Here is a 22,595-nt window from a genome sequence, read left to right as displayed (position 1 = left end):
GGCACCATGCTCTTGGCCCAGGAACCTGCCTGTGATATACTCACACTGCAAAGTTGATTGTAGTCACCATTTAGACATCACCTCACTATCACCTGGCACCAGTCACATTTGTTGGATTTTACTGTTAAGAACTTCCATTTTCATAACAACACACGTGATTGCTGTAAACCGTATCAGTCCTGACTCCCAGCAACACATCAGTGTGCTTGTGTTTAGAGACCCCAGGAAGCAGAGGAGCAGTTTCCCCCTGCCCTGCAGCCTGCTGCATTGCACTGTCCTCCTGACATTCCCCACATTCCCCTGCCCTGAGTCACTCTTCCCAACTGACTGCCTTCAAACAGGCCCAGAGATTTCAAAGTGTTTGCTTTCCTGCTGAGGAGGTCTTCGCATGTGTGACAGATGTGCTGGATTATTAAAGCTGAGATCTGTATCATGAAGGTCCTTGTTTATCTGGTGTTGTGCTTTTGGATTTATAAACGTTGCAGGCTTACAAATAATGCATTTCATTCCAGCCATGTTGCTGGCCTAGCTGAGCTGCACAACCAACTGTGACAGGTTTTATAACTAATTTTCAGAAAGAAACTTCAGTCAGGGAGCAAAATTGGGCTTAAACAAATCACATCCTGCTTGGGACCAGCTCCAATGTGTGACACCTCCTGTTCACTGCCTTCTGGTTTAGCACGTATGGGGAGCAGATGCAATGAAGTCCCCTCTCTGCCACTACCATGTGGGTTGCATGGGGATTGAAAGGAGGAAGCAACAACACAAGCAACTAAATGAGGCATCATCACATTGCTCATCTATCAGGAAAATGCTCCTAAATGGCAGACTGCCACAGCGTTCCAGTTTCTCAGGAGAACAGTAGAGACAGGCCACAATGGTGACCAGAAACAGCTCTGTACTGCTCTAGTGAGATAAGGCTAGACTAATCTGGGTGTTTAACATGGGTGTTTATACCTGAATGCATCTTTTCACACCAGCACTCTACTTTTGGATAAAGAGCAGCCACATGGCTACCAGAGAAATCTTCTGGAGGCTGGAGCTGTTGAAGCTGGGCTACAGTCTGAGAGTCAGAGGTCCATGAATCTGTCCCAAACCCCGACCAGCACTGTATATAGTTCACTTACATGTTTTATTAACTTCTGCAAAAGCCATCATTTCCAAAGCTAGAAGTAGAAACAAGGATTCTAGACTATCAAAGTGAGATACGATGTTAACTTTTGAAATATTTGCTGCTGGAGGAAGCCCAAACGTGTCCTTCCACTCATCAAGAATTCTACCTGTGAGGATTGCAGTACAAACAAAACAAAACAACAACAACAATAAAAAAAGCAACAGTCAACCTACTTGCATCCAGAAGAAGCTTTACAATTTCAAAGTTAGAATGAGAGACGCTGTAATGCAGGGCTGTGTTTCCATTTCCATCCGCCATGTTGATGACATGTCTGAGGACAGTGGGAGAAATCTCTTCAAAAGCAGTTATGTAGTCTCCGACCATTTCAGGAACAGCTGACTTCTGACTTGAGACACGAAACCACTCGTGCTGGATGGTATTTAAACAAAACCTCTGCCAAAACCAAGACAGAAAAATTTACATATGGGCATTCTATTTAAAGGACTTGCCATCCCACAAGTCAGTGATGCAGGAGGCCAGGCCTTTTTTAGTCAACATGGGAAGAGTATTCAGCTCACAAACAAGATTCATGGGCTAAAGCTCCCCCTCTGACTAAACCTCTCTTTAAGGTAAACTGATTGTTTACTTCCCTTCAATTCACCTTATTTTCAGGGACATTACATCAGTGAAGGCACTGCATTTTAGGATAGGGGTTACCCCCAGAACTAATGGGTATCAAATACAAATACTGGTCAACAGAGATGAGGCTTGGGAGTAACCCTTTCCATAAAATACTTAACCAAGTTTATAAATCACTGACAAACCTAAGACCAAGAGCAATAGGAACACACATTTCTCAGGGACCAGAAAAACAGCACGCTAAGCCAATTAGGCCCTGTCCTGAGTATTAAATGTTATTAAATGCACCAAGTACAGGAGAACTGGACAGACAGCAGTTCTGCAGGAGAATAGCTGGGCATTGCAGAGGATCACAGGCTGAACCTAAGCAAACAACATTACACTACCATGTAACAGGTAAACACTGTTCTGGTGTGAATAAATAACTTTATAGCTTGCACAGCATGTGATGCAGTCCCTTCTCTCTGGCAAATGCTGTGATGGCAACTGCTGGACTACCAAGTCCTGTCTGAACACTGAGTGACATGAAATATGCAGTCAAAATGGTTTCAAAGACAAGCATCAAGAATGATTAGAGGTCAAGGAAATCTGACCTACAGGAGAGACAGGAAGGACTGGAGATGCTTTGCTGAAACAACACTCAGGAAAAGGAACGCAGTAATGTTTTCACAGTGCAAAAGGCTGTTACAATGAGAAAAGAACCAGTTTTTCACCTCCAGGATGTATGGGTGAAGTAGCAATGGATTTAAGCTGCAACAAGAGATGCAGGTTTGACATTCAGGATAAACTTTCCCACTGGTATGGACTGAGGGTGGAGGGGTAGGAGGCTTGTAGGCCAGACAACTGTCTGCTGGGAACCTAGGTAAAGCAGGCCTAGCCGTGAGCCAAAGGGGCTCCCGCAGTGACTGCCAGCTCCCATTTTGTGATCCAGTTTCTCAGAAATGGGAATTCATGGAAGGACTTGCATGTCCATCTTCTCTCCTCATAAGCCCCCACCTGCAAGGTGACCACAGAGTTCAAGGACAATTCTGCAGAGAAGTTATTCAGCAGACTTCTCCAGCCTCTACAGAAAGCAGAGAGGATCTGTACCAGCAGCTCTAGAGGGGGACCACGTCTGGTAAAGGGAGAATATTTTACATGCTTCTACATCAATATTCCTATTATAAAAACTTACAAGGTCCAATCCACTTTAATTAAAGACCACACATACTGTGAACATTGAGTGAAGCACAAAAATGGTGATGAAGTAACACACTATGAATATTTTTTGACTTTATAAATTTTTGAGTGCAAAATATCACGAGGAATTTATTCTTTACAGTCACAGTACCACACATATTACAACGGGGTACACTTCTTTTACTCAAGTAATCCATGACATCCCAATGGGAGCAGTCTGCAGCTCCTTCTGGCATAAACAGCAGCTACAAGAGCTGAGGGAGTTGGAAAAAGCTGGGGAAATTTATATGGATTCCTAACTGTACTGAAGTTTTCCCTTTTTGGACAAGACTTCTTTATCAGCAGCTAGGCAGAGAACAGGAGCTGATTAGTCTGACATTTCCAGCTACAAAGCACTACTTGTGCTGGCAAACACTTTAAGCATAAGAAAGTAATGTGTAAATTCAAATCACACTTCCAAGACAGAGATTATCACCTGATTATGCCATTTTTGACACTTTCAACTCCAACAGGGCCTGAAGCATTTGTTCTTTGAATGCCTTAAACTACTCCTGAAGGACTGACACAGGATTAGAAATTACCCTTCACACCTGTATTAACCAGCCTTTCAAAACGTTCCTGGGCCTATAAATGTCAGAATTATACACACATAATGCTAGTTTCTCTGCGAAGCTGCGGATGCACCATCACAGAGGAGACTCATACTGGATTCCTGCATTTTACAACATAGCACTGTAACAAATGTAAAATGCAGTTTCGTATCACTAAGTAGTGACTGGTGTTTGTTTACTTTCAGATCGTCCTCAGAAAATGGCACAGGCAATTCCTATATGCAGCAAATACAAACGTGCGAGACAGAAAGAAACATGCATCCCTGCCTTTAGTAGGAGGCAGAGTTCGTTCAGGTCCAGAGCAGACCCTGGGCTTTTGTCATGGGAAGAAACAGCTTCCTCACCCCATGCAGCTTCCCAGTGTGACAACTGAGTTCCAGCCACAGCAGGGCTAGAGCAACGCTTACAGAAATAACATGGGAATGCATGGATGTGTTGAAACTGCGCTTTCACATTACTATTTTTAAGCATGTGTCTTGGAACGAAAACATCCCAGCACAAAGAGCACAAACACATTCTCTAGACAAACGTCTCCTGGTAGAAAAAGCATTTCGTGATTCTTCCAGGAAAGACGATATCCTCTTCTGCCCAGCCACTGCAATTCCAGCCCTGTAAAACAAGAAGTTATCCCTCCCTAAAATTTCCCTGTTGTTGCTCAAAGAGAATTTTGCCCTGCATTGCTTACCACATCTTTGTTGGTCAATGCCTTGGGGTCATCAATGTTGTTTTTCAGCAGGTGACAAGCAGAAAGCATCTTCTCACTTAGTTCGTATCTGAGGGAGACAGCAGGACACGTGGCACATTCAAATCTTTCCCTTGATGTTTCAATATCAAAACATTTAACTTTCCAAGAGTTGCATGGCAATGGGCATTTCTGGGCAAGCTGAGACATGGGAGCCATTCTGGCAGCTCTCCTCTGAGGGGACTCCTTTCACTGTGAACAGCAGCATGGAGCAAAAGTGCACCTTCCAGGTGTACATGGGGGAGCAGGAGGAAGAGCAGGCTGGTGATGCTTCCCGTTTGTATTCTGGGCTTCACAGCCCTTTTAGTAGAAATTCTCACCTACTACTACAGGACATGCCGTATGCTCTGTGCCTTGGTTACTCGGTTAAAAAGTGGAAATACCAATGGCTCCGATGAATTAATAGCTGGGCAACAGCATAGGTGGTGCCACCCTGCCTTTTCACATTTTAACATTCACCCATCCTGTCCACTTTGGAAGTTTACTGTTTCTCCAGTTCCCCTTCACTTTTGCCCCCTGTCCACCACAAGTTTCAAAACTCAGGGAACAACTGAAAATAAGGCAGCTACATAGCATTCCAGACTATGCCTCCACAGCAAAAAGTCTCCACCTAGAACCTACCAGAGAGAATAATGTCCATTTTCCAGGAGAATTCTTCAAAAAAGCTGAGGGGCTAACACGATGGTGTGTTGGGCAGGCTTTTTAACCCTCCAGGGTTTCACACCAGCTGCTGGTGCTTCCAGGGCAATGAGATGCTCCAGCTAGCCAACTGCATGGACCATGCTCAGTCCCACCTGTCCAGGCACGCTGCCTCTTCTCCTTGGAGGGCTTCACCATGGTAGCCAGCTTGCAAAGACTGTGCTCCTCACATACACAAGGCTACCTAAACCATCCCTGCCCCTCTTCACCATCACCCCTTGCTAAAGTAAATATAAATTACACAACTCCTTTCAGACAATGCCTATCTCTTTGTGCCACCTGTAAAATATCAGGCCATCTTAGTGCCATATAAATAAAGCTCAGAGCACTTTAATACTCAGAGCTCCAAGGTCTATGAATAGCCTTTAATTATGAATTTCCACGTCTCTGTTATTTAGCAGATAATAAGAGGTAAGTTGATGTTACACTGGATCTCCAGTGAAACATGACAGGTCAGTTTTGTCTTTGCCCTATACTAGTATTATTCCACTTAACATAACCTTCCAAACCAGCACACTTGGAAACATTTGGCAAGCACAGTAACTTTAACACATCCCTTCACTGGGTATTTCACTGTGGTCTGTGTGCTTCCTTCTGTCCATCCACCAACCAAGCACAAAGCAGGACAAACACATGCAGGGCCACCCTACCTCTCTCTGATTTCTACTTCCTCGGCCTCGCACTCCAGTGGGGGCCTGTCCTTCTCTGCCCCCACGGCCCCAGTCTCTGGGGCACTGAGCGCAGGATCCTCCTCCTCCTCCGCACTGTGGCCATGAGGGTACGCGTGGCCCTCGCTCTCCTCCTCTGAATCCGAGGAGGAGCTCTCCTCTGAGCTGGAGTCGTCACTGGATGTTGTTTCATACCTGGGGGGGGGAACGAAGCCATGGTTCAGTCAGAGTCAATAACATTTGTTACTCTTCTGCGTTCTGCTTAAGAGAACTAAAAGCACTTAATAATTCCTTATGAAATGCCAAGACTGCTCAGACACTTTGTTTGCTTGCTTTTTGTTTTGAACACTGGTAGGTAGTCCAACAACCGTCCCAAAGCTTAGCCTAGCAGATGCTCAGTGCAAAAAACACTTAAGTAATTTTACACATTAAGTGTAATTTAACACATTAAGTAATGCACAAAAAGTACGGGCAATGTAAGTCACCACAATTCAAAAACTCATTTTTTTAACAGCACCAGAATGGGACAGCAGAAACCCACACCACCTCACCTTCTGTGGTTAGCTATGGTGTACTGAGAAAGTATAAGGAAACCATTCTTGTCATAATGCTTTTTCTTACTGGAAAGCAGCAAAAACTAATTTCTAATTCTTTTTTATTAATATTTTTTTTCAAATCTGAGAGACAACTTATTAAATTGTCATTGTTGGTTGAGGTCTCTTCACAATTCCCTTCATTCTGTCATTGTGATTATCATGTGCACAATGTGTAATGAGAAACAAAACCTTTATGTTTTAACACTATGTCAGACCTGACCTTATCTCCCAGATGAAATTACTCTTGTAAAGAGCAAACTGTGTTGTTGCCTTGCTAGGCAGGTGAAAGGAAGGGAGCTATATAAAGACAACAGCCACAATTTTGTCATTTTTTTTCCTGTGGTGATCCAAATCAGTTGATATTTTAGGTGAATAGTAAGTGTTTTGGATAATTATAATGCTGATTCTAATAAATTGCTTTAATTTACCAACTTCAACATCTCGTGAATTAATGTACAACCTTTCCTTCTAATGTACAACACTGATATATGAGTGACAACACTCCTCCACTGGAAGTAATAATACTTTCAGCTAATATGTAAGAAATCAAGTAATTGCAATATTTAGGCTATATACTGCACACAGCATTTTTACTAAAGAAAAAATAATTTGAGGAAGGGGCTTGCAAAGCTATATAAAAGCAATTTGGTGAAACCATTTCAAAGTTATTTGCAACATTCTGCAAAGATTAAGTAATATTCTAGAAGAAGATTTCTTTCCTTACGGTTTTCACCAAGATTCTGTATTTATCTAGCCGAAAGCCAGGAAAGTTAATTCTTAAGCAATGCCATCCCTTGCTGCATTGTTTAATAGCACAATGCCGCTCTTGTCAGCTGCCAAAGACATATTGAGGTTTTACTTACTGAGAAACATTCCCATGGCTCTTGGAGTTTATTTGCTTTATTTTACCCTGTTAAATTTGGCAGTCATCTAAGGTACAGGTACTTCAGACTGACTCCAAGTGTGACTTGCAGCTTCCACTTGAGACAACACACATACAGATACACAAAGGGTTCATGGAGCTTTAAGATGAGCTGGTGTTTAATTCTGCCCTCCTACCCTTAAGCTCAGTGGATGCACCTCAGCATCAAGGACAGGCAAAAGCTATGCCCAAACTCAGATGTTCTTCCTTTCTTTCCCACGGTGACAGCACTACAAGACTTGACTAGCCATACTTTTTTAAGACAGGCCTCTTACCCGCCATTAATGCCGACAAACTGCAGGTTCTTCTTGGTGTTGCTCAAATCCTTTTTTCCATCCCTTTTCTTCATGATAGATTTGAGTGTGTTTTCATTGTTACTACATACTGTTGAAATACAGACAAAGCATACGTATCAGTACAGATCTGTAGGCAGCCCTGGCTGCAGCAGCTTTAGACAGTTTTTCAAAACAAACAGCTTTCTGCTTAATTTATCAGCTGAAACTGGCTTTATTATCTTTTATATATAGTCACAGTGTTACATGCACACTGGAAATATAGAAGAACACTTCCAAAACCAACTCTGAAAACTGAAAACTTGTTTAGCCTAACTTTCCCATCCTCCAACATGCTGACAATCTTTGTGATGTTTTAGAAAACATTAGGAAAAAAAAATATTTTTTTTGCTTTGCTTTCCATGACGTGTCCAATGTCTTATTTCCAATATTGAAACAGGTTGTTCTGCTCTGTCAAAAAAATCTTAATTCTTGGTGTCAAATGACAGCAACTCACTGCCAGAAGTAATGTATTAGACAGAGAGTCTCAACACTACTTTCTCCATAATCGCAATTTTTAATTCCTTCTCAGTTTTGGGAACCCTGAAGACCTGCTTTAACTGTGTTTCGTATTCAGACTCCATCAGCATGATGAAAAATGAATGTGAGCCAGTTATTACCATAGAGGCCAGAGGCAAGCTGGTCATCTGTCAGGTTAATTGCAGCTAGAGTTTTGTCCTGAGGAGAAAAGGACTTCCTTCCCCGAGCGGCTTCCACCAGGGGAGTCTTCCTCTCCTCCTGAGCGGGCACAATGTCCTGCTCCAATTTCAGTGCTCGCAAATTTGAAGTTAAGTGGGCATTTGCAAGTTGGCCATGAGGGATGTATTCCAAAGTAGCACCTGCTGGAGAAGACAGTAGTCATCATAGAGGAGTCAGACCAAAACCTGTAGGGCAACACTATGATCACCAGAAAACAAAAACAAAACAAAACACAAAAAAAGGGAAAGAAAAAAGGGTAACACTTGTGCTTTTTAATACGCTGTTACAAGAACCCAACAGGAAAAGGGTGTTATCACTTTCAGAAACTTAAAAAAAATAGCTGCAAGTTTTTCTTCCGTGAAAGCATACAATACAAGGAAAAACTATAAAGATATTGGCTTCAAAAGGAATGGAAGGAATATCCCCTTCCTTTTCCTTCTCTTTCAGCACATGCAGAGGGCACAGCTCTTACCACCCTGACCAAGGGGACACCCACTGAGCTGCTCCTTGCTGACCTTCCTGACAAGCAGGATTCTTCTGTAGGTTCCTCTTGGAAGATCTTTACCCTTATTATTTTCATTTTCTTTTAAACAAGAAATGGCTTTTTCCATGAAAGCAAAACTTTTCACGAAACTTTCCTTTTTGCCAGCATGCCACTGATTCTAAAGTTATATACTTTACTCAATTACTGAGACAATTGCAATGAACTCCCACCCACTGATTTTTTTTTTCTTTTGGACAGGATTGTACTGAGCTAGTAGTTGCATTTAAATCAAATCCCAACCATTTAGGTAGCACTTTTTTTTTTTTTTTACCCTCATTTCCTGGCATCCCCTCATTTTTCCCCCTCTGTGTTTAAAAGACAGTGCTAATTATGCACAGACCTTTTCATAGATTCCACTGGAGTTCCTCCAGCTGTGCTATTATGACTGTTCTGCAAAGCTGCACAAATACTTCTGTTTGTGAAATGTACTTCTTTGTTTGTTTGTTTACATATACATTCTTCCTTAAGTAATCTTCCTGCTATTTCGAGGAAAAAAGCAGGCAGAAGTGACTGTTTTTCTTTGTATATATCAAGAATTAAGCCACAGGCTCTTCATCCAAAGAGAAGAGTGGCACCATGCAGGATGATACCATGCTGTAGTAATGCAAATTCCAAGTATTCGCTTTTAGAAACATATCTAACATCTCCATTGATCTTGCTAGACTGCACCAAGACATAATGTAGTTGATTCTTCTGAACGTTGTGGTTTCACCACACCTTCCTCCTCTGCTCCCATTCCCATCCACATCTCTGAGGCTCTGCATTCTCAGCCAACACACATTTCTAAGGCATCTTCCCCTGTAACCAGATCTATTGCCCACTTCCACCACTGCTTATACCTTCTCCAATCTACAGCGAAAGGAACCTGACCTCTGATTGCACCTCCACTGCTGCCAGTGCTCAGCAATGACCAGAGCTGGTAAAGCACCAGTCAGCCTTCACCCTGCTAGCAGAGACAGGGAAGCTGTCTGATGATAAAGAACCATGACAGGGTATTGGCAAACATCTCACTACAGGCTGGCTCGGGGACCAGACACCGAAAAGCTTGTGTCCTGTGGAAGCAACCTCAGTGCCCCACATGCAGGAACAGCCCCTCCAGTGATGCTCCTGCATGCCAAGGCTGGAGTGGCCATCCCCACAAATCAGAACCACACCATACGGCCAAGCCCCGACTTTGCTCCCCCTGCCCCTCCTCACTTTATAGCGGTGATTAATTTAGAACTGGTCTCCTCCTGGCTGTTAGCATCACCACTTATCAGCCAGCCATGGGAGAGAGAGCTGCCAAGGTGTGGAACACTGAGCCAAAACCCACATATTTTTAAACTCCCTTAGCTGAAAAACAAGGAAATCACCTTTCTCTCTACATTTGTTTGGAGCAGTGACAGTTGTAATTAAAAAATTACCAAACAGAGTACATGCTTCCAATTGCCACTGTCTCAGCCAGCTGTCCCAGGTAGGTTATAAATACAATGCTGGTGCTGAGCGAGCATCACTCCGAGGCCACACTGCTTCAAGTGGAGCTGGGACTTCCCCAGGTGTCTCCCTTCTCCTGCCCTGGGACAATGCTGGTGAAGGAGGAAGATGCAGGCTAGGACACAGAGAGGGGGGAAGGGGACAAGGGGAAGGACAGTAAGCAGACTGTGTCAGTCTCCCACCTAGATAAACCTGACAGTGATGGAATGATATCTGAACAAAACACACTCAGAGTGTTATCTGGAGCATCTTATCTATGAGTTTAAATGAAGACGAAAGGAGCCCTGCTCGGCCTCCTGCACCTGACAGAAGAGATTGTCATAAAGGTTTGAGGACAAGCACACAAAAACAACTCTGCATTAGACAAACTGGCCAGTACACCCATTCTCCCACCACTGATGTTAGATGCTGGCACTTAAGTTGTGTCTACAGCAGCCAAGGTCCAAGGAAAGACAGCTTTGGGCCCAACAGAGCATTAATGCTGTAAGCCACTGGCTAGCATTTAACATCAGCTCTCAAGGTGTTCCCCTCTGCAAAACAGCCTACAATGTTAAAAATATGCTTGGACAGCAGCAGCCTAGTGCGAATCACTGGGAAAAGGGGTTAAGGAAGCGACTGTTCTCCCCAGCACAACCGTCGATGATTCAAGGGTTAAATGAACTGCTGCTGAAATTGGAAAGTGGAATGAGCCAAGTCCTCTCTTCCTCAGCAAGGCTGTAGGGCTGCTGTCAGGGCTGGACGTGCTGCAAGCTCCTCAAGGGCGGAAATGAAACCCTCACCAAGATTACCACCAGTCCGTGCTGACCTTAAAATAGACTCTTCATTTCACCTCACACAGATCTCAAGCATGCCGGTGCTCATTCAGCCTTCAAGTGGCTCGGTGAAGCAGCAAAGCCATACTGCTGCCCCTTAACTTCCCCACCAAATTCCCAAGGAAATCGTGGAGCAAAGATGTGAACTGTTTGCACAGAATCCTCCCCAGCTGCCAACAGATTCATCACTTAGCTATTCCCGCCTCCAGACAGCCATCCAGGTACACTTACCATGCTGATTTTTGTTTGTTTATTGTTGTGGGCAAATAACACAAACTTGACACAAGACTCTAAGTATTGGTATAGTGTAGTTAACCACAGCAGGTAGCTGCCAGGAATTTCTAAGTGTATTTTGCAATACAGCAAAGGATCATTGAAAAATTCACAGGTAATTTAGAAGCGCAATAAAACAACAATAAATAACAATAAAAAAAAAACTTATGGACTTAAGCCATTCATAAACCCACATGCAGAAAGCTACTCTCATCAATTTCAGAGGGAAAGAAGTGTCCAAAGTCTCCTTGGTGGCTTAGTCCTAGCAGTTTGAGGGAACAAGAACACCTGTTTTTAATTTTCTAGAAGTAACCTCTGCTCCTAAATCACTTGTGCTCTTTTTGAAGACCTCATCAATTTAAACCAAAGTGACAGCAAAGCTACTACATGTCAGCATCAGATTACTACAGGGCTTGCCTGGCACCTAAAAAATCTGTTTTTGTTGTTAACATGCTACTTCCTTTCCTAACTGTGGACCTCTCCTTTCATCTATCACAGTGTAAGCAGCCATGAAGTCACAGAGTAAGCAGGCTCAGCGAACTGACTGGATTGAGTTTTAAACAGTACTTTTTCCCTGGATTTGTGCTGAACTTATGCTAATCGAAGGCTGGCCTTTACCAGCTTTTGAAAAACTCCTTTTACTCTAATGAAGGCAAACCTGTGTAATACTATAAAAAACACATAGCTTGACAGTACTCTTAAGCCAGTGGAAATCATGAGGAGTGCAAACGAGGCCAGGGGAATTAAATACCAGTGGGATGACAACCTAGCACGCTGGCTGGAACATCACAGGCTTCCTATCTAAAAAAAGGGCACGAGCTTGCTGCCTATGCAATAGCTGCACAGAGATTTTATTTTTAAACTGTTGATGGGGTAGGCGTTTATTTGTGCCATACTTTGATAAAAGACAACGACACAAAGTATACACTCTCTACTAAAGACAGTGTATAAATGTTGTTTTGTAGTATATCACAGAACTACAGAATATCCTGAATTGGAAGGGATCCACAAGGATCATTGAGTCCAACCCCTGGGTCTGCACAGGACCACCCAAAAATCAGACAGTATGCCTGATTATACAGCAAAGAAACTTCTCTTGCAAACTGCATGAATTTTTCAGGGTAGCACTCAGCTCACTATGAAATTACAACAGCCAAAGAGCACTCAAGTCTTCTTTCTCTTTAAAAAGGTATTTTTTCATACAATTTTTAATCCACTTTCCATTTGGTCTACTAATGGTAACAAAAAAAAAAGAAAGAAAGAAAGAAAGAAAGAAAGAAAGAAAGAAAGAAAGAAAGAAAGAAGGAAAGAAAAAGAAAGAAAGAAAGAAGGAAAAAGCCACAAACCACCAACATTCTAAGGTAAATAAAGAGGCAGCGATGAGCAAACATGCTGTGTTTAAACATTCACAACGATTGATATTATCCCATCCACCTATGGACAACAAATGTGTTATCTTCAGAAGACTAAATGCAGTTTCATTTTAAAACATATTTTTTAGTTAATACAGGTTAAAAGTCAGTAGATTTTAAATTTCAGAACAAAAGATTGCCACGTGTGATGTTTTTATATGACAAATTGACAGATGCCTGACTCACTTCAGGCTCAGGCCCAGGTAAATGCTGTAACCAACACTTGGTTCCTGGGAAACTGTTCCTTTTAACTGGAAGGCTCTGGCCCATCCAATTATAATAACAACCTCAATTTCAGTATCACTCTCACTGCAACTCTCTTCTTCATGTTGAGAAGCTGCTTTCCATCCCCAAACTAGCCTGTGAAGCCAGTATGTTGAAACTGGAATTCAAAACTGATTCCTTTAATTCAACAAGACTGAACACAGTAAATGACACAGCTTATCAGCTTATTTATGACATGCTCTCTTTTCCAGCACAAACGCATGTGAAGCTAGGTGAAAGCTATCCTAATTTCCCTGATGAATGGCTGATCAAAGCATCTCATGACACCAGGCACAGCAAGAGAGTCATCCCAGTATTTCTTTTTTCCACTCTCATTTTATGAGAGGTTTATCTTCTCAGCTGATGCTTTGTTGTTGCTTGAATATTACAGCACTTCCTCGGAAGAATGGGAATCTCCTTACATTAAATAAGAATAGGTGTGTCTGTTACCATGCGAGTTGAACTCTGAACAAAGCTCAGCACCTGAACATCATGTTCCTGTGCCACAGTGTGGGCAGAGAACTGGGGTATTACCACTGCCACCCTAACAGACAAGTTAGTAGACCAGAGCTTGCCACTCTCTCTAAGGCAGCTATATATTCAAAATAAAAAATAATAAAAAAATTAAACCACTTGCAGATCCTACTCTTTATTAACTGCAGCAAAAACGAGGAGAGAGAGCAGCCTTCGTATTTAAACATTCCACGTACTACTGCTACAGAATGAAAACAGCAAATGTCCTGATGATAATAATGATAACAGCAATAAGCTTGTGTTAACACATGACCAAGGATGGCATGTCAAACCTCTTTAAAGAGGTTTATGGAGATTAACTTGAATAATATCTTTACAGGACGATTACTGACCAGATCTCTGCTTCTCTTCTGATACAAATGGATGGGTATTTAAAACAGAACAAAACCCAGTTAAACCCCTCAACTCCTAATAGAGAGGTCATTACCATTTTCAAATGACATGGGCATTCGAGCCTGTTGCAACCAACAGGTCAATAGATAGCACCTCCCATGTGAAAAATGCAAAAGAGGCACTGTATTCTTGGAGAAGCCAGTCACACACACATGAAGAAACAGTAAGCATCTGGTATACAGATGGGGACCATCTGCATGACTGCTTTTCACCACGCACTGTCTTTCAGGGAATATTAAAAACACATCATGCACGTCATTCATCCTCTTGCCAGCAGAGAGAAGGATGGACCCTGTTTGTTTCACAAACAAGCACATCTGTACAGAAGCTTAAACCTGGTGATTAAGACATGCACCTGTGGCAGAGCTGAAGCTGCTGTGTTCATTCAGTTGCCTAAAAGTAGATAATTACTGTAATCTGCTGCAGCCTGCAGCCTTACCAGACCCACTGGCATGCCAGGACGTTGAACAGCCCTAGGCTCCTGAGCCTCAGGCAAGCCTCCAGTCTTCAACTGCACTAGCATGATTCATGCTGCCAGGATAATAAGGGCTATCAACCACCAAGCTACACAGTCTCTAAGAGAAAAGGCTACAAATGTCAAACAGAAGAGAAGTAAAGTGACAACACCTTTCTCCAATTTGCTCCTGTTTCTGCATTACGAATGACACCAGCGAGCAAGACAACCATGGCCACAATACCTCGCTGGTGTACAACACCAGCTCTGGACAGCTAGAGGCATCTCACACCATAGTCAATCTTCCAGTTTTTCCATCGTCCCTCAACCTGCCTCCTCAGCTCTGGGTGAAAGTTAAGAGTAGAAAACCTTGAAAGGTCTTTCCACCAGATGGCATGTCATGTTTTCCTAAGCCCCACAAGTCTTTATGACACCACTTGCTTCTCAATTCATTCACTCTCTCCCTCAAGTCTTTTTATCAGAAGTTAACTCCTGTCTTGCAATGATCGTGTAGTAATTTCACTGGGGTGCTCCATAAGGACTGTTCCAAAAAGTGAATGCAAAACCAAATCCAGAGATCACTGAGGCAAAGTAACCAGTCATTTTCAGAACAAACATGCTCAGGTAATTTTTTGGGGCAAGAGCAGAACAGTTGTTTCTAAATGCCAATCTTGCAAACTCCTTGTCTATGAAATACATCCAACTGTAAGATTTCTTTGTGAAAAGCCTATGTAATTGAGAAGCCTCCAAGTTAAATTAAGCCTCTGGGTGATGTTTTGTAAAATACATCACATGCAGTCAAATGTACTTTTCTGAAACTTCTCAAAAATTCTGTAACAATAAATGGAGAGACAAAGCAGACTTGACTCTCTTTTAGCCCTGTAGGCTGGCTACACTAAGAATAAAGACCAGTAGGCATCTAGGTTTGTCACCCACATCTGTATGATCCAGCTGGACAGACACCGTGCCAATGCTGGCTAAAATCATGGTACAGAGTGGAACTGAGTTGTCTGGACAGTGGATTTGATTTCCCTGACACCACTCAGGCTCCTGAAAGACAGCACCTATGTAAATAGGAGTTGCTTAGCTACTGAAATGAAGGTGTTTATTTTGCAAGAAGCAATACATTAATTGCTGATAGACCCAGTTTGCAGATAATCTCACAGGTCTGCTCGGATTGCCTCTAAGCAGGGTAGCTGTGGATGCAGACCGCATCTCACTCCAAAAGGTCCAGCTCTCTCATCTGCCTCCCATCACTGCTCACCAACTTGCACCTGCTGTGAAACTGCAGACACCTCTGCAGCACGTCGCCTACCCCACAGGGCTAATAGAGAAAAATCTATAAAATGGACAGAATTTGACTGACGTGCTAACTCGGGTATTGGTAGCAGTACGTACCACTAACTATTTAACCTTTTTAACACAGCAAACTGGCCTGATGCTGCTTCTGGTACCCAAATTACACACCTCAGAGCTAGCCCAGGTGTTTCTTTTTTTTTTCCCCTAAATGGACCTGCCTCTAACGGGTGCTTCCTAAGGAAGCTCTTTGAACAAAACATTAACTACAACACTGCTGCTGCTCATCTGGAACCAGCAGTTTCTGTCTCTGTGTTCAGCCTGCTTTTGTAACAAACTGAGGTTTACAATGTCATGCCTCTTTCAGTAACTCAAACTTAATTTTTTGTATTTACACAAGCTTCAGAGAAACCAGGCTGAGATGACAGGACTAGAGAAAGGCGTGCTGTGCTGTTTGAGTTCACACACAAGACACCCGACAAGCTATATCCAAGAGACTAAATGTGGGGAAAGACATAACAAGAGCTCAAAAGCTTCTGTAAGATACCAATCTATGAGCATAAAGAGGCTTTATTAGTTCCACTGCTTAGAGAATTACTTAAGATAGTACACTTCATTCAGCAAAAAGCCTTTCACTGAAAAAGGAACACATGACTTGTAAAACCACAGAAACAGGCAGCAGGAGTAGCAGATAACTGTAATAAAAAGAACATTTTCAGAATTAATGGAAAGAGAAGGGGAAACATTTCAGGCTTATGATCTCTTCCTATTCTTATTCTTCATGCGTCTAAACTGTTACAACCTAGAACACAGATTTATGCATGCAGTCATAGCATTTAGTTCTCATCAGGGACTAAAAATAAATAGATTTTACACTGAGCATCCACTGCCAAAGATAATGGCATTACACATTAAAATAAAAATATTCCAAAATAATTTTGTCAAGAATGTGAAATCCAAATCCAAGTAAGAACATCTTTAGTAAAATATGATCCATTACTCCACCTGTGTCTAAATACTTTTGAGTCTCTAGACTCCACATTTGATACTGTGCAGTAAAAGTAGGGAAAGGAATTGAGGATTTACAGCTAGTAAAAAGTCTGGTTCACTGTTTTTAAGGACACTCTTGGTGCTTAGTGGATACACTTATTATCACAGTATCATTACTTTCAAGAGCCCAAAATACAAAATGCATACCAGAAAGATAATAATATGCATATATAGTATAATATTGAATGTATGCAGACAGGATATCATACATTTTCTTTACTGCTACATGAATGTTGCTTATTGCTTTTCTATGGGAAGCTAAAAATTTTACTTCAGTACATTTAATGAATGGTTCCATTTAGCACATGAACCTTGAAAATTACCAGATTTACCAAGCTGCCTTTTAATAAAAATAGGTAACTTAAGACAGTAAATAAGCTGGAAGAGCTTTATATAGCAGTGCATTAGCTAATAATATTATGCTCACATTATGCAGTATTTACTAAAACATTTTTTTTCCAGTTCAGCACCCATGATACAGATGCATTGGCACACATTTTTCCCATTTCCCTAACCTCTTGTTTCAGTTACTGTATGGTGAGACCAACACGACACTATCTAAGTCACTGTTAGTCATTACCTACTGGTGTCCAGTAAGCCAACATTTATGAATTGAATAGTACTGTGGCTGAATTCAACACCATTGTATTACAAAAAAGGGTCTTTATTATTGTTGCTGTGGGGTTTTTTTGATTATTAGACCCCCCACTCCCCACCAACAGCAACAGCAACAACAACAACAACAAAACAATATGCAACTTCACCCCAGAGAATAAAGAAATCCCTCAAATTAGTTGTATGGATTTTCCAGTTAATACATAAAATGGAAGGGGTATTTAAATCTCAATTCTTGCCTTTCCTGAGTGTCACCAAAACCTCCAACAGTAATCACAGCTTAGGCCTTCCAAATACGAGGCTCTAATTAGGGATTAGGACAAAAAGAGAAGATGCAAGATGTGGTTTCTCTGAAGCACTCTGGATTTGCCCATTATAAAGCAATCAACACTGCTGAAATGGGGAAAGCACCCCATAGTTCTCTCTCTGACTGGGAAGAACAAGGAATGGAGGAAGTGGAAGAAACAGTACAAAACCTGCGGATATGTCTGTGGAAACAAGTCAACTTGATACAGGTGTTGAATGTGACTTACAGCCATCAAATCTGTCATTTTAAATTTTTGAAAATAGCAGGCCAAATTTAAAGGAAGGACGACATTCCAGTTCCACAGACATTAACCTAGATTGCCTTAAGAGTTATAAAATGGAGTCAGCACCTTGGATGGTGGTCAAATTTGGCTTTAGACACTTCAGCTTTAGAACACTTTAGATACCTCTCTTGTATATCCCACACTTAATCGTTCAGAGTCGTCATCATTAGGCCATTTAGAGCCTGCTGGACTGGGACAGGTAAAACCACCTCCAGCTTTTGAGTTCCAGTTACCAGTGGTGGGCTGAAGGGAACAATGAACGGGCTCATTCTCCAGCACCACCACCATGTTCTGCATTTCACCAGGGAGAACTAGGTGACAAGCTTCCAGGTGGCAAACCCACCGCGCTAGCAAGGGGTGGCACAAATGTATGTTGGGACACTCGGCTTACCTGACACAGTGCTTCTCTCCACACACTGTTTCTGAAGGTCCAGGCTCCGCAGCTCCTCCGTGCTGGCGTATTTCATGACGGAGTTGATAGATGTGAGGGTGCTGATCAGCTGCGAATTGAGAGAGCCAATCTGGGAGTGCGGCTCTCCAAAGGCTTCAGCCAATTCACTGTAATTTTCGGCAAGCAGCATCTGCTGCTCCTGCAGCAGCTTCTGCACACGCTCGATATAGTGGTCCAAGCCCGTCCTCAGCTCCGGCGGAGGGAGAGGGCTCTCCAGAAGGCCGCTCACGGACTCGCACACCGGCTCACCCCCAACACCGATGCTCCTGGTGCCAGCGGGCACAACCACCAGCGGCGGGGGTCCACAGGCAATGCTTCTCATTTTAAGCCCAACTAGGTAGTTCTCATTAATGTTTATCTGCCCAACGCCACAGTCTTTGGTTTTGATCGCAGAGGGCTTTTCAAAGCCAGGGTGACTTGAATACAAGGTCCCCACTCCGACCGAGCGTGTTTTAGCGGACACATGTATGTCCTTCACCCGCCCGTCCCCAACGGCCACAGTCCGTGTCTCCACGCTCACCGTGTTGGTCTGCTTATCATGGCTGCTCGGAACAGTGTTGGTGCTGCAGTCTGCCAACACCAGTACCTCCGTACTGGTGCACCGGCTCACCGTTTCCAAGGCAGTGCTGGTATGCTGGCTGGCCGTAGACGGCACGGCCATGACCGTGGCCTCTGCCCTGCTCACAGCCTCTGTGGCTGTCTCACGGGACACGCAGTCCTTCGGGGAGTGGACGATCACATCCACCGAGCAGTCCCCACAGCCTACTGACCTCGTCTCTCTGACCTCCCGCGCCGTCCTGCAAAGACTCAGGTTGCCCACCGACTCCTCCGTGTTGACGCCCGTCTCGCAGACGCTCGTCTCCACACCCACCTGCTTGTCATACAGCTCCACATGCCTCCCCGTGCACTGGTCCCGCACCTCGGCTCTCTCCCTCACAATCCAGCGGGTCATCAGCAGCTCAGGGCCCACCGCCGTGCTCCGTACCACGGGCTGGCAGGAGGTGCCGATGCTGCTCATCTGCAGGTGGTTCCCCACAGACGAATCGGCGACGCTGACGTGGTCTCCCACCATTTGGTCTCTTGTTGGCACCACGGCTTCCACCGTTCTGCTGACGACAAGGGGCTGAGCCATCGTGGCTTTATCTACTTTTTTCCTAGACCCAGCCGCCTGCAGCTCCTGTTTTAATTTGGTCATTTCCCTGTCATGGGTTGTTTCCTTTAACTGAACCTCCAGTCTATAAATCTTCTCCTTAAGGGCTTCGATGGTCTGCTGCTGAAGCTCTATTTCTTTCTCAACTTCTGTAGACAAGCCAAGCATGGCCTCTGTCACCCCAACCCCAGACTCTCTCATTTCTTTCTCTGTCCCCACAGCTACTTCTCTGCGTTGCCTTGAAGATCTGTTGTATATAACCACGTCATTGATGTTTTCATCAGCGCCAACAGCAACAGATCGGCTCTCTTTTGTCAGGCTTTCTCTATTCGCCCTAAGGTTTGATGGAATCTCATAGTTGCTGTCCTGGATTTTTTTCTCCAGCGCCTGCATTTCAGCAGTCAACTGCCTGAACTCCTCTATCCTCTGAGAGCTCTGCTCCATGCTGTCCATCTCATCCTCACAATCTATGTAAAGTTCTCCGCCTCTTCGGCCCTGAGACAGGTGTTCCCACTGCTCTGCATTTCCTGCACTGTAAGATCGTTTTCTGAAACCGTATGTCTCGTTTTGACTGGGTTTCCTTTGGCTTTTGAGTTCTGCCATCATGTGCCTCTTCTCTTCCTGTAACACTGAAATTTTGACCTGCAGCACGGGAATGGTCTTGACTTGCTCCTCGAGCTCCTTGAGGCGCTTGAGAGCAACTGCCATTTGTTCCCTGATGTGCTGCAGATGCACTGGGCTCACATTGGTGACCGGGGTGGAAATTCCTGAACTCATCGGGCTGTGCCGGATGGAACTGCCCAAGGAGGAGCTGAAGCAGGCGCCGTAGTCTCCGCTCCCCTGATACCCGTTCTGGAGCTGCTGAGACATATGACCATACCCACCAGACCCCACAAAAGAGGGGAGGGAGCTCGTTGAGCCCATGCCCCCAAAGCTGGAAAGTCTGGGCCTGCGGACATCTCCTGGCGTGACCTGCATCATTCTCTCCTGTTCAAGTCGCCTCCGCGTTTCCATGAGGGTTTTTGTCACATGGAGGTTGTGCCGAGGAAGCTGTGGGGAGGGAGGAGGGAGCTGCTTACTCTCAGGGACGGTCAAGTAGGAGGGAGATGCTTCAAATGAAACAAGTGGTCTCACAGCGACAGATGAGGTTACTTGACTCCTTGCTGCCAAAAAAGACTGCTTGTTCTCATCACTGTTCGATGAAGAGAGAGACTCTGTGGAGGTCCAGCCACTGCAATGGCCACCAGAGTTCTTAGTACCCGTAGAGGCTGGTATTGCTTTCCTCTTCTTTTGGATGTTTAATTTCTTAATGGTATTCCCCTTTTGAATATCATCCACGTACTTGAGGAAATCCAGGTCTAGCTGGTAACCATAAGGCGTTTCCACAAAATAGGGGTCTTTCCGTTCTTTTTCATCTTCTCCATTTATAGCAACTTCCTCTTTTTCTGGAAAAGAAGACACACAATCAGCTCATGGAAAAGAAACCATGTCTGAGCAAACTGGGTGCTACAACACAAGGGCACAAGGGTGGGTGCTCACAGCTTGCCCACTGGTGGTGAAACGGCACCTCAGAGGGGACTGACATCCTGCTGATTTACCCTCAACGCTGAACCCCAATTAACTTCCTGGATGTTAATCAGCAGGTTTTCAAATGCTGAGAAGTGCATACACGTACAAGCACACTGACAACTTCCGTTAACAAAACGGCAGAGAAGTGGCACAGCTTAGTAGCGGTCCCTCCCCGAATCCCCCCAGTCTTCCCACATAACATCAGGCTTTCACACATGCTATGCTGCCACACAAAGACCACAGGACTACACTGTACTGCATGAATCATCTGGAGACCAACTTGTCTGGAGGGTATATTCAAACAGGCTACGGAACAGGAACTCCAACCCCTTCCTTATGCAACCAGTGCCATTAGACTGATCCGCAGCTGTTTCACTGCTTGGAGAACTTCTGCCGCAAGAGCAGCAATACCTGTTCACTCTCTCCTGAGCTCAGGTTAATTTGAGCAGTGTCTCTGCCCCCTTCACATCGTCTACACCAAGCCCCCCCAGCACCAGGACAGACAGCTGGACCCGCTTCCAGCAGTGTCCTGACTTTCACCACTGTAAGAGAAACCGGCATCTGTCTCGCGGTCAGGAAAACTCGCCCGCCCTCCGGACACAGGACTCATCCGTCCCCACAGAAATCTAAATACAACTTCACCAGGTCTGCCGGGCTTCTGTGGGCAGCGTATTTATACACGGTGCTGCTACACAACCCGCTTCTCCTGCCCCACTTGAGAAAAAGAAAAACAACTGCTGGGAGTTAGGAGAGGCGCTGGAGGAATAATAAAAGACCGCTTTCCGGTTACCTGAATTAGCTACATGCCTCTGCCCCCACGCTGCAAATTTTCCAGCCACGTATAGCTAGGCCTCTGGTAAGGCTCCTCGCTGTCCTGGCTGCATGTATCACCAACAAGCTCCCCTTCCACCACAGCCTGCCTCCCGACTCGCTCATTCTTTACCCCATAAGGAAAAAAATAAAATAAATAAAATAAAAGAAGAAATCCCCCATTAGCGCGAAGGTGGCCGGGCAGGACACGGTGATTTCAGGGGCTGTGCTCTCACCGCGGTGTCTGGTCCCAGACCAGGATGGAAGAGCAGCAGCGCCTTTCCCAGCTCCACGCCGGCTTATCTCCGCGGGCAGGGAAAGGTTAACGGCTTAAAGGCGCAGGACGCGGTGCCTGCACTGCACGCCCCCGCTGCGGGACCCTCCGGCCGCCACCAGCGCCCCCGGCTCCGTCTCTGTCGCCGTGATTTTTCAGCGCGGCCACACCGGCCCCACGCGTGTCCGATCCCCCCGGGCCGGGCCGGGCAGGGCGTGCTGCAGGCAGCTGTGTCCGACAGTGAATTTAGCTGTGGGTTTTGTTTTTAAATAGCTGGGTTTGGGAAGTCGCGTCCTCTTAAAGGAATATAAGCCTCCGGAGGGGAGAGGGAAAAAAAAAAAAAAAAAAAAAAAAAAAAGCCAACAACCTCTGCTCGCTGCAACTACAGGAAGTGACTTAATGTTGCACTGAAAAGGTTTGGGAGGGAAAA

At 44.4% G+C, this 22,595-nt stretch overlaps 1 protein-coding gene across 4 annotated transcripts in view; it reads right to left on the bottom strand.

Annotated features, from left to right (window-relative positions):
* The window catches only part of KANK1 (KN motif and ankyrin repeat domains 1), a 95,200-nt gene that overhangs the window by 6,422 nt on the left and 66,183 nt on the right, over positions 1–22,595 (bottom strand). The window contains exons 1-7 of one of the 4 annotated variants that reach the window (XM_035565848.2): positions 22,128–22,380; positions 18,303–20,957; positions 8,123–8,344; positions 7,446–7,554; positions 5,635–5,847; positions 4,229–4,316; positions 1,348–1,567 (exon numbers count right to left, since the gene is read on the bottom strand). In XM_035565848.2, the coding sequence (XP_035421741.1) occupies positions 1,348–1,567; positions 4,229–4,316; positions 5,635–5,847; positions 7,446–7,554; positions 8,123–8,344; positions 18,303–20,526 (3,076 nt within the window). In that variant the 5' untranslated portion in view covers positions 20,527–20,957; positions 22,128–22,380. Of the gene's footprint in view, positions 1–1,347; positions 1,568–4,228; positions 4,317–5,634; positions 5,848–7,445; positions 7,555–8,122; positions 8,345–18,302; positions 20,958–22,127; positions 22,381–22,595 lie in introns of those variants that run through there. The other 3 variants (XM_035565852.2, XM_050716492.1, XM_035565854.2) reach the window with 3 other exon arrangements.

Source organism: Cygnus atratus, chromosome Z (assembly GCF_013377495.2).
Source record: "Cygnus atratus isolate AKBS03 ecotype Queensland, Australia chromosome Z, CAtr_DNAZoo_HiC_assembly, whole genome shotgun sequence".
In the NCBI taxonomy this organism is placed as follows: Eukaryota; Metazoa; Chordata; class Aves; order Anseriformes; family Anatidae; genus Cygnus; species Cygnus atratus.
The sequence above is the reverse complement of the archived record's forward strand: the minus strand, read 5'-3'. Positions and strand labels throughout refer to the sequence as shown.